An 11,509-nucleotide genomic window follows, 5' to 3' on the forward strand; every position below is an offset into this window, starting at 1 on the left:
TTGAAGATCACAGCCAGAAGGTAGAGTACATTGTGCTTCTTCCGCCATTCTAAGCGTAACTAGGACGACGGGGCATCGAGGTGTAGTAACAATGAGGGAGGACAGCAGTATCGACTTACTAATCATCTACCAGCAAGGAGAAAGAAATAGTGCATCCATGGTATGTTGAGCATAAGTGACAAAAATAGCAACTAAGAAACCGAATGTGACAGTGTCTCCGTAAGACACACGGTCAGACAATATATGTTGGGACAGTATCTCTCCGTCGCCTGACTGGCTAGGCGCGATATAACATTTTTGGTCTAGCGGTTAGCGCGTCGACAATATATAATTCTTGATGTTGAGGAGCATGCAAACGTTTGGATTCTTTCAAGATATTGTCTGTGTGACATGACCACGTTGCATTGTTTTAAGGTTAAAGAAGGGGAGATGAATCATGGGCGGCTTGCTACATTATGCTGGGTATCTTGAACTACAATCTATCATACTTGATACACATTCTTGGAAATTTCGGTAGAATTCAACCAGCTGTACCTTGGTACATCTATTTGTAAATAATATCACCTTTCACACTTATCGGTTCTTTGTTCACGAGTCAAAGGACCCGTTCCGGCAATGACAGATACTTCGCAACGGCCTGCTGCACCTCAGCGCGAACGACCTTGTGAGTGGCGTTGACCGGGAACTCCGACAGCCCAATCTGCCGCAGCGACAGCACCCGATCCAGCAAACAGTCCTGACCTAAAATATCCACAACATGAGCTCGTATCTGGTCTTCGGTCTTGTCCGTCATGTCACTCAGGACGGCAATCGGCCTTGGATCAATGGCCGGATATGCAACAACAGCGGCCTACACAACCGTCCATCAGTTATCGTGTCTATCAAAGGGTGAGTTTCTTCTTACCTGACCCTCCGTATATTTCTCCAGACAGCTCTCTACTGCCGCCGGCATAATGGTCTTCCCCCCTCGCCGGATGGCATCCTTGGTGCGGCCCAAGATGAAGACTAGTCCGGAGACATCCATGACAGCTACGTCTCCCGTGACGAACCATCGTGCATCATCCTCGACATGAAACGCATCATCCCCACCACCTACAAGATAGTCGCTAATGACACTCTCACATTGAACCTGCAGCACCCCAGGCTGACCACGTAATACGACAGTTCGTCGTTCGGGGTCCCAGATCCGCAATCGGGTTCCGGCTGCCACAGCTCCCGTCGGACAGATCTCGCCAAACAAGGGAATTTCCTTATCGGCTTTGGTGAACGGCCACTCGAAAAAGCCCAGGCCCTCCGTCATGCCATGGCTGATGCAAACACGGGCCTTTGGGAATAGGCCCTCACAGGTACGAAGCACATCATGCGTGATGGCGTCGCCACCGAGATGAACGGTGCGGACCGAGTCAGTCAGCCTCAATTGGCCATCCAACTCGCGAGCCAGGGCATGCACCATGGCGGGCGACAGAACCAGAAATGTCACATCGTGATTCCGCAGCGCCGTCAGGGTATCCGTGACCGCGAAGCTTTGTTCGGCCATGATAACCGCTCCGCCCTGTCGCCAGGTCTGGAGGGTGTGTGCCGGGGCAATGGCGCGCGAGTTGTGCGCCTGCTGCAGCACGGAGGTGGCGTTGTCTGGTGTAATCAGCCATGAGAGATGCTCTAGCACATGCGTCAGGGCGGCAACGCGCTGCGGACAACCCTTGGGTCTGCCAGAAGTGCCAGACGTGAAGAGGATCGAGTGGATGCGATCTGGGTCGTCCTGTCGGGCGAGCTCGAGCAGACGGTTCTCACCGGGGAGGACAGTGTGACCCAGGGCGATAAGCTGGGAAAGCGAAACACACCCATTATGGTGTGCGTTGCCGAGGGGGCTCAGTGAGACGTGGAGGGGTGGTGGTTGAATCCACTGGTCGATGATATCCCCTGCGTGCCCATCGGGCGTGATAACGACGCCCGGTTGGAGGTCTTTCAAGATCGGCAATTGAGACTGGTCGTCCAAGAGGGATACCTCTAGCGATGAGAGGGTCAGCCGCAACAGGGCGCATGCCCACAGGATGATGGCGTACTCGCCACCATTGGGGATTAACGTAAGAAGGCGAGTTCCGTCCCGCACGCCTCGGGCCTGGAGCCCCGCCGCGAGGGCAAGTGCTGCTCCGTGTATTTGGCGATACGAAAGGGTGAGGCACGGATGGTGATCGGCCAGATTCTCCGCAGGATTTCCCAAAGGATTCTTCGCGGGGGCTTCCCCAATAGGAACTATGTCGACAAGGTGATCCCACGGCTGGTGCATGCATACCACGGCGGCGTTATCTGGCCCCCGACGCAGTCCCTGCTCGATGTGCCAAAAGACCGACGGGTGGTCATTCGCCAAGGGCCCAGCATCGATTTCGGATATTTCTGCCATAGTGGTAGGACTTGCTGCTCTCAGATTTTGGTCACAAAACAGAATCTTACTAAGGCTCCAACTTACATCTTCCATGGGGTTACCCGAACAGTCTACTGCTTTATAAGGCATGGGCTCCACTTTCTCGGGACCCGACAAGCACAAGTTTGTCGGCAATGCCGCTCTCCGGGATTGGCTGGTGGACTCCGTAATATTATGTTGGTGTCCTATTCGGAGGTGCCACTCGGGGAACATAACTTGGTTTTTCAGCACTCGAGAATCGGTCCAGAATCATAGAATGTCCTACTCCTTGATTGTCGCAGTTCTATACTTCACTGAAGAATTACAGTAGTTTACTAGTAACGATCCCGGTAACAACTAGAAGTACAGGCGAACAGGCGAACTAGGATCTAGTATACACCCCGTAACGCCGGTGTTATCACTAGTCATAGTACCAGCGATTACATACAATGACCAAGGAAATGCGGGTATCTGTGGATGACTAGGAGTGTTGTTAGTGGTAAAATACTACCGCCGATCTGCAACATCATATATGCCCTGATGCCCCGGTATCTGGCTTCTTAAAGAAGCAAGCCGATCATGCAGGCAACGATACTACTGCATCCTAGCCTCTTCGAATGTCGAGTATCGGAGTTTCAGCTGCCTGTAGCTTCGGCCTACTCATCTCGCTTCCACTCATTACAAACCAGGTTACATTTTCCAACGTTCTTCGTGTGACCACAGTGGCTATACAATCCTGCATATGCAGTCATAAATAAGTACGAAACTTCCCCGCTTCTTAACCCGATTCGAATGAGGCTTGAGTGAAGTCAATCTGACACGAGCCAACTCGATCAAACATGCGCCGGAGGGTCGTCTGAGGCCCCGTGTGGCTTTCTATTGGAAGTTCAAGACAGGCCATCCAAGCGAATGATGTGGTTACTTTGGTCTGTAGGCTTGGCGAAGGATTTACTACACCTACCCCATGCATCACTTATCTCGCTTCACATCAAACCTCCTATAGCCGAGGCCCCTCAAGATCAAGGTGGCACAATTTCTTGCGATCCTGGATGCGCCGCCTCTCAAGTAATGATAGGATTGGTTACGTTCGTGGTTTTGGGGGCCAAGGATAGCACTCTCTCACCTAAGACCATCCAGTGATAAAGATGTCACGTGTGCTGACTGTCCAGCAACCCTGCTATCTTACGGGGGGATGGTCTTTTCTCGCCATCGATGATGCGCCTCTAGATAGACTACCTTGCTAATTGTTTGACTGTTTATTGTCTTAGAGGGGTTGAAAAGTTTCTTCCACTATCATTGATGCGACTGTCCAAGAATTGTGCGTTCTACTTCTTCCACCCCTATCCTCTTATGGAGTGAGGAACGGGTTCTATGTGAGCGAGAAACCGCCAAGGCTAGACCGCTTGATTGCGTTATTGTTTATGTACCTTTCGAGGAATCTTTGTCCACTTTTTCCTTTGCCATGGAATCCGCCTCTGCTGCTCCTCTTCCAGCCCGTCCGAAGTTGCGGGACAGCTGCAATGCTTGCTCGGCCTCTAAGGTGAAATGCAACCGGGAAAAACCGACTTGCGCGCGATGTGCCAAACGGGGCTTGATGTGCGAGTATCTGGTCACTCGACGTGCTGGACGCAAGCGTGATAAGACTCAGCCCCATAGCAATACTACATCCAGCAACTCGCCTCAACAAACGCTTCTATATACCCCTGAACTGTCTGCATCAGGGACGCCCCTCTCAATGTCGGATTATTTCTCTCAACTACAGTCTTTTTCCGACCCTGACCATTTGACGGGCTTGGCCGTCGATTTCAACACCTTCCTGGGCTCATCTGGCTCTTTACCGCGGCTCGAGTCCTCCGATAGTCTACTGGAATCATCGAATCAGTCGGCTACGGGAAGCATTGACGGAAGCTACATAGATGCTCCTTTTCTTTTTGACCAGGAGTTTTCCTCTCTTCCAAATGGCTCTCTGCCAACCAACCATCCTAACCCAAGTGACTCGACTGATAGTAAAACGGGCCCCGACAAGTCATCCTGTAGCTGTCTGATCAAAATATTGGATTTATTTCGCCAATTACTTCCCCCGGATTTCGGAGCCTGTGCGCGAAATCACAGCCTGTCCCAGGATCAGGGCCTTACCACAGAATCCATCGTGGCCACTAATGCCAAGACAATCGACACTATCATACAAATACTTTGCTGTCTATGCGCCCACAACGGCTTCTTGCTAGTAATGGTGTTCATGGCTGCTTTTAAACTCATGAACTGGTACGCAACCGCTGCCAGAGGACTGAGCACGGACTTGAAATCGGATAGTAATGCTACTACACGGTCTGCTGACGATACTATTCGTGTAATGGCACAATCCGTGCTCAGTGAGCTGCACCGTATGCAGAAACTTGTGAATGCACTCTCTGAAAAGTTGAAACAGTACCAATCAGAGGAGACAGGGGACCATCTGATCTCATCAACGGTGCTGCATCAGCTTGAGCTAGACTTGAGACAACGGATTCGGGCGTTATCTTCGGAAATCATTGATCTTTTAAGGGGCTGATTGCGTATCCTCTATTCTGGACTTTTCAATCTGAGATACGTTTCAATCCCTAAGATAGAACCTTCCCGTGCCTAGCCAGAAGAGTGATACAATTGCAGTATAATATTATTAGAATATAGGAATCCTAACTATTCTAATTTAATAATGTACTTTGCTTAAATGTGGACACGGGCCGCATGTCGACGGTCGCTAGTAAGAGCTGTGTAAGAAAGAAAGTTGATATAGTAAGAGTAGATCTACTACTATCTCCTAGCATCTTCCACGCGTGCAATTTCGATGTATTCCAGCACCTTCTTGTAGCAAACTCAATGCTTATTGCCTTGACGTTGATTGTCATCTCTCCGCAGAGGGGGATTCTGAGATACCTTGTCTCTCCTATGTCTGGGCGAAGGGCGACAAGGGAGTTTTCTGTGGCTTGGCCTCTCTTCAAAGCGCCGTTATTGGCGTGACAGGCGCTCGCCCATCTGTTGGTGATAGAATAATCCCCGGACAGTGCAGTCCTTGGACATACGCCTCTTATGATTGTTAAACCAATTGATCTGGTGCGATTTTCTGGCTGCATATAGTACACGTGATGATAAAAACAGAATGTGTATTTCTTAGAAAGGTCGCTTCCAGGGTTGTCTATCATTGCAGCACCGGGTGCTTCTGGATCGGTGCCAACAACATCTCTGCCACTGCCTTCATTCCTTTCGGATTGGGATGGAGGACAGGCCCGCGACGAATCAATGATAGGAGGTCCAATCCGTCCAGCCAAGGGCCCGGGCTACCGAGGGCATGCGATAGGCTTCGTTCATGAACAGGCACCCTTTCGCACCACTCTGATCGAGGTCCAGCCGCTAGCGAATATGCTTTCTGAAGCTTGGATGCAACCTGCGAATGGTGCGCCATTTTGACTTGATTAAGCGGGATATCCAAGCCAGGGCGCGTATCATTACAGAGAACAGCGGGATATTCGACAAGATAAATACGAGCCTTGGGAGCTCTCTTATGTATTTCATCTAGGACTGCTCCCAGGCGATCGCCTATTTCTTCCAAAGAAAGACTGCTGGACTCCTGAGCATTGGAGGATGTTCTATTAGTGACAATATATTGCCATATGCTCCTGACAGCGCTGGTCACTTTTTCTGGCCAAGTCGCGTTCCAACAATCCAGGAGTAATCCACAATATAACTCAAGTCGTTGCCTCCGGTAGTCAAAGTGATGATATCTGCGTCTTCGGGTATGCCGGTTATTTGAGGCGGGAAAGTGTCATTGTAAAACAGGAATGTCTGGGGTTCAGTGATGATGTTCAACAGGGTTGAACCCGAGGAAGTGAGATCCGTGAGCTGAGAGCTGCTGCGCGATGAGGTGTGCGTAATTGTACCCTGAGCGCATTGCATCGGCTTGCCCAACCAGCGGAGGAATACCTGGACCAGCCGCATACGAGCTACCTAGGCTGCATATTTGAAGCATGTTGTGTGATAGAATAACCCTGTCCCCACCCCTTAGATTCATTAGTATGGTGCACCGATGCACTTGATAAAGTCATGAGACTATTAATAATAACTCTATATCTATCCAGGTACTATAAGATAATAATTCTTTATATTATACTACTAATCCTGCAAGAATCAGTCTATTGTGTAGATATAGACTGTCTTTATTAATTATATATAATCTGATATTATTTCATGGTTGATTCCTTACCTGGTCAACAAGCTTTCTACCCCGACAAATAGATCCTATCACAAATAGAAACTTAAGGGTCTGATAAGATAGCAAATAATATATATATATTCTAGTTGTTAAAGCTTAAAAAATTAAAATATATCTATATTAACTCTTTTCGTTCTTTCTCTTTTGCTTTTTATATATTCGTCGATTTCAGTATATCTGGCGGTGAAAATAATCAAATACAATAGTAGAGTAAGAATCCAGTGCAAGTAGTAAAATATAGTTCTATAAAATTTAGATTAGGCCTCTGGAAGGCACAGTATTGAATTATATAATCTTGATATAGCTAGAACTTAATCCTATCTGATTCTGATAGAATTCTAGTAAAACTTATCAAGTTTGAGTAACTGCTATACAACGCAGAGCAGGCGTATTAACTTTGAATTTAGGAATATAAAATTAACAGCTATTATAATTATCTGTCAAATTTTTAGCACTCTCTGTCTTGCACAGCGTGAGAGCACCGTACCCTGAAAGTTAATTCCGCTCCACTCCATGCCAAGAAATCGGCCCCATACAAATTGCGGGAACCCTACTTCCGCCGCATATGCGGCGGCATAACCCCAGTGGATTAGGGCTATGAGGGGTCAAACTGGGGGCAGGGGAACCGGGGACTGACTTAGGCCCAGGGATTCGGACGGTATCAGCTGACTAGCTGGTATGGATTGTGGATAATGGCTATATCCACAATCCAACCCGCATAGATTTGAGGGTTGGTTAGATAGGTAGTGGTCCTGGGGGACAAACTTGTACATCGAGGTCTACCATTATCTCTCGCGCGGGATCAAGGTCCGTTATATTAGCACTACCACTTCCTCGGAGTCATATTCAATAGCCGCACGTAGCGGCGTGCATTCGTTGCCTCCAACATCCAGCCTTGCCCCAGCAGGAAGCGACATCTTTGAGAGGGTGCTGTTTGCCTCGACGGCCAAGCCCAATGGAACATTACCCACGACGCCCATGAGGTGCAGAACATCGTCTGTTGTGCCCGTCAGTGTCCCTCTAGTCGGACGATATACACACTCGCTGAAATTCGCGCGCGCAGCACCGAGCGCCCATCAGCATCCACCTCGCCGGGAGCCGCCGAGCCCGTTGATATCTTTTTTAGTGTCCTGCGGCATACGGACTTGGTCAAATAGAGGAGGCTCGGGACCCACTGAATGGGATGAAGAAAATTGCCGCAGAAAGTCCGAAGGCGAAATGTCGCCATACATCGTCCTAGCGACAGGTACTTGATACTGCAAGATTGGAAATGAAGTGCTCCGATAAAGATGATCTCTGCCAGGGGTGGACACCGTAGTATATACTCGGGGCCGGCCCCCGGAACATCCCAGGATACGAGAATGTGAGTCAGCTCGAATTCAGCCTCATGACCATAACGAACTAATTCACTCAGTGCCATGAATGATGACAGGTTCTTTGATGCGGCACAAGCGTCCTGAGACGGACTTTGGTATGCTGTGCGAAGTTTTCGCGGAGCAACTTTTCCAAATAGGGGATACTACTCATACATAAGGAAAATTCTAGGTAGATTTGCTCTCTGATGGAAAGACACTCGGTAATTTAATATAGGGTGAAACGTTTGGCCTTGTCCATAGCTTAATTGCTCTCTGAGGATCCGGAAACTATATATTCTGTAATTCAAGCGCCTTCAATATAATTAGTTTGGTTGTTATTTATTCATTATTAACCTCATACGCCCTAGCTACCGGATTTCCTTTGACACTTTTCAACTTTCACCTTCTGCTTTAGTGCTCACTCCCTCGCCACGTTACTCACCAAGTAGAACTAAGCACGCCCTAACCGCGCTGACCAGATCAGTAACCTTCACATGCTGAGAAACGTGCTCAGTGAGTGAACCAGGCCGCTCAAGTTTCCTCTCACTGAGCCAATTAACTAATTGGCCCCCTTGACGAACTCGTTCCTACGTACATAGTAGGACTACTTCTACAACAGCTGACATTTGTGTTCCCGCCAGCCTTGTTATTATACCGCAAGAGGAGCGAGAAATTCCTTCCCTCTTCCCGGCATTTCAAGCTGGATAAGCTTGGCTGGATTGCCAAGCTGATTACTCTAGCCTTTGCAGTGTTTGTCCTGGTTTCCTATAACTCTCCATCTGTTACCGGTGACTACCGGGAACATGACCAAGTATAAGTTTCCTACATTGTTCCTCACCATAAAACGTAATCTGAAAGATTGGCTACTGCAAAGTCGCCCACCTCTGTATTAAAGGCGACAACCGCGCAAAGTCCGCAGAGGCCTGCACCACATCCATCCCCATTGCTTGATTAAACTGCTGATGACCCTCAGCCCCCAGGGAGGTATGCCAGTTGAACCCAATGTCCGTATTCCCGTACCTCGTACCGTTATCAATCCCCATCGCCGAAATAATTCCGTCCGTTCCTGAATTCATTCCGGACACCAGCAACAAGTTGTTCCTCCGCTGCGAGCGCATCATCATCTCAGCCAGCTGGCGCTGCTTCTCTAGCTCCATCAACAGAAACGCATCCATGCGCTCCTTTGCAAGCACCAGGAAGGAGTCTAGGTCGTTGTTCTCGCAAGCTTGCTGCCAGAGATTCCGCATTCGGCGGGAGTACATCTGGCATCTGGCTTCGTTTGGGACGACGGCGCAGACGAGATAACTGGCTAGGCTCGTCCCATCGATGACATCCTTGTAGCAGAGTTCGCATGCGGTAAAGGGGCCTTTTCCATACCATTTGCGATTCTTGTAGGCTTGGTCCCGGGGACAGTCTGCCAATGGCCCATACTCCGACACATATTTGGAGAAGATGGAGAAGTTTCCTTGGTTCACGGCGTCCTCATATTTTGCGAGATACTTAGAGAACCGTGGCGATGCAGGGTTTAAGTCGCAGAGCCAGTTGCCATCACGCCGGAAGTTGACTTCTTTGAACCCCGTAGCGAAATCGGGAATGACCATGAAGGCTAGGAGGCAACGTCTGCAGATGGCGAACGCATCGAAGGTGCAATCCTCTGGGGCATACCAGGTCGCGTTGCGCATGTCATCTGTACTGCAGGGATGCGACTCGAGGATCAACCTGGCTAGGTGTTCGAAGCCGTCGTACTCGTCGGTGTTTTCAGTCATACTGACTCGTTTGCAGCCAGCCCAGGCGGCATAGATTGGAACTGTCTGCATCGCACAAACGAGTTGCTGCTGTTGCTGCTCTGTCGTAAGGTCGAGGAGCTCCCACGAGCTGGCGTGGTCCAAAAAGAAGTGGTCCAGGTAGCATGCCGTGCAGACAACCAGGTCGGGGACCGCCTTAGAAGCGTACCAATGTGTCGAGCCGGCTTGGAGTTTTGTCATCTCTACACAAGAGGGATACTGCATCCGTCTTCTGAAAATGGGGTGCAGGTCATCCCAGCGGTTGCGTGAGGTGATCGCCCGCAGGAGTCCCTCCTTTATCAGCGGCACCGCCGCATCGCATGTCCATATTCCCTCTTCCGACTTGATTGTCGGCATCGTGATGAAGTACGTCCTGAGCTGATTCCACGTCACGAGATCGAAATAGCACGCTTCGCATATCACGAAGCCCTGAATTTCCCATGCGCCGATCATCCCGTACCACCGGGAGCCATCAAGCCCGGTGTGACCTGCTGGGCCTTTGCAGGCTGGAATTTTGATCCGCTCGACCATGAAGGCGTCGATCGCATCCCAGTCATCTGCGGCCAGATGCGACATCACCCGCGGAGTATTCCATTGACATTTAAGGTCACGATCCCCGTTTACCCAGAGAGCCTCGAAAAGGCCTGCGTGACGAGTGGGTTGGATGTGTTGGTCATAGCAATAGGAACATACCAGGAATGAGGGGGCACCGGTGGGGGAATACCAGATAGCTGTCCACGATATTCCTTCCGGATTGACGCAGCGGGAAAGGACCTGTTGCTACTGCATTAGCATCTCTCCAGGCTCTGTGGGTGGCATGGGCGTACTGGGATCTCGTCTTCGGCCCCGCGGGCGCCGTTGGCTGCTGCATTTATTTGAATGGACATGTTGACAGATATATCTGGAGACACAAGAACTGGGCTCTTGGGTCTTTCCGCTCTCCTATTTATTTGTCGTTGTGGACGTGGCTGAGTGCTTATCTGCTGCTCGCTTCGAATTAACTAATCGGGTTAAGCCAACAGCAGGCTTGTATACGCCACAATAAAATCTACCAGTAACTGGTGAGGCGCGAGCTGACGCTACTTAGCTCGCGAAGCCTGAAGGGAATGCCGATTCGCTACTTCGTATTTTACTCGCTTCCCGACAATTTTATTGGTGCAAGTTGATAGATCTGAAGCTCGTAATATATCTGCTATTTGACCCACGACGAAACTGTCCTTCTCCGTATTATACTGTCGGCGGCGTATATCTGTCTGGGAGACACCAGATGCCACATGGACCTCGACATCCCCTGTGCCTATTCCACTGGGGTTGGTGCATCGCATATGCGATTCCTTTACGGTTCCCGCAATTTATATGGGGCTGATTTCTTGGCATGGGGTGCGATGGCATTAATTTTTAGAGTACATTATATTTAGGAACTAGTATATATAAAAATTTAAAAAAATATATAAAAAATACTCTATATAATTAAATTTAATATAATTTAAACCCGATCGGAATCGGCCCACTAATTGGGGTTTTATAGGACTTTAAAAACCATAACTTTTTATTAATGATCCAGATGTCTTGGCATAGAGGTAGAATTCTATAGATTTAATATAATAATATAATAATATATAAAAATAGAAAAATAAGGTAAAATATGTAAAAAATACTCTAAATAATTAAATTTAATATAATTTAAACCTGAGCGGAATCGGCCCACTAAATAGGATTT

General features: G+C 48.9%; 3 protein-coding genes across 3 annotated transcripts; 1 reads left to right on the plus strand and 2 right to left on the minus strand.

Moving 5' to 3' along the window:
• Nucleotides 1-595: 595 nt before the first annotated feature.
• ASPBRDRAFT_25100 (class I adenylate-forming enzyme family protein) lies at nt 596-2,401 on the minus strand (the record flags this gene model as incomplete). Its single annotated transcript, XM_067622129.1, has 2 exons — nt 596-850; nt 905-2,401. The coding sequence occupies 2 exons, from the start codon at nt 2,399-2,401 to the stop codon at nt 596-598; spliced, it is 1,752 nt and encodes a 583-aa protein (XP_067484680.1).
• A 1,140-nt stretch (nt 2,402-3,541) lies between these two features.
• On the plus strand, nt 3,542-5,050 carry tpcE (Zn(II)2Cys6 domain-containing transcription factor tpcE). The gene has a single exon (XM_067623557.1). It carries the CDS (start codon nt 3,864-3,866, stop codon nt 4,950-4,952), a length of 1,089 nt encoding a protein of 362 aa, XP_067484681.1. The 5' UTR covers nt 3,542-3,863; the 3' UTR covers nt 4,953-5,050.
• Nucleotides 5,051-8,868: 3,818 nt separating this feature from the next.
• On the minus strand, nt 8,869-10,676 carry ASPBRDRAFT_25102 (uncharacterized protein; the record flags this gene model as incomplete). The annotated part of the gene is made up of 2 exons (XM_067622130.1): nt 8,869-10,563; nt 10,617-10,676. 2 exons carry the CDS (start codon nt 10,674-10,676, stop codon nt 8,869-8,871), a joined length of 1,755 nt encoding a protein of 584 aa, XP_067484682.1.
• Between the last annotated feature and the right edge of the window lie 833 nt (nt 10,677-11,509).

The sequence above is a fragment of the Aspergillus brasiliensis genome (assembly GCF_001889945.1).
Source record: "Aspergillus brasiliensis CBS 101740 unplaced genomic scaffold ASPBRscaffold_1, whole genome shotgun sequence".
Taxonomy (NCBI): Eukaryota; Fungi; Ascomycota; class Eurotiomycetes; order Eurotiales; family Aspergillaceae; genus Aspergillus; species Aspergillus brasiliensis.

Excerpts from the sequence above, each read along its gene's own strand:
- tpcE (XM_067623557.1), top strand. The coding sequence starts at position 3,864 with ATGGAATCCGCCTCTGCTGCTCCTCTTCCAGCCCGTCCGAAGTTGCGG.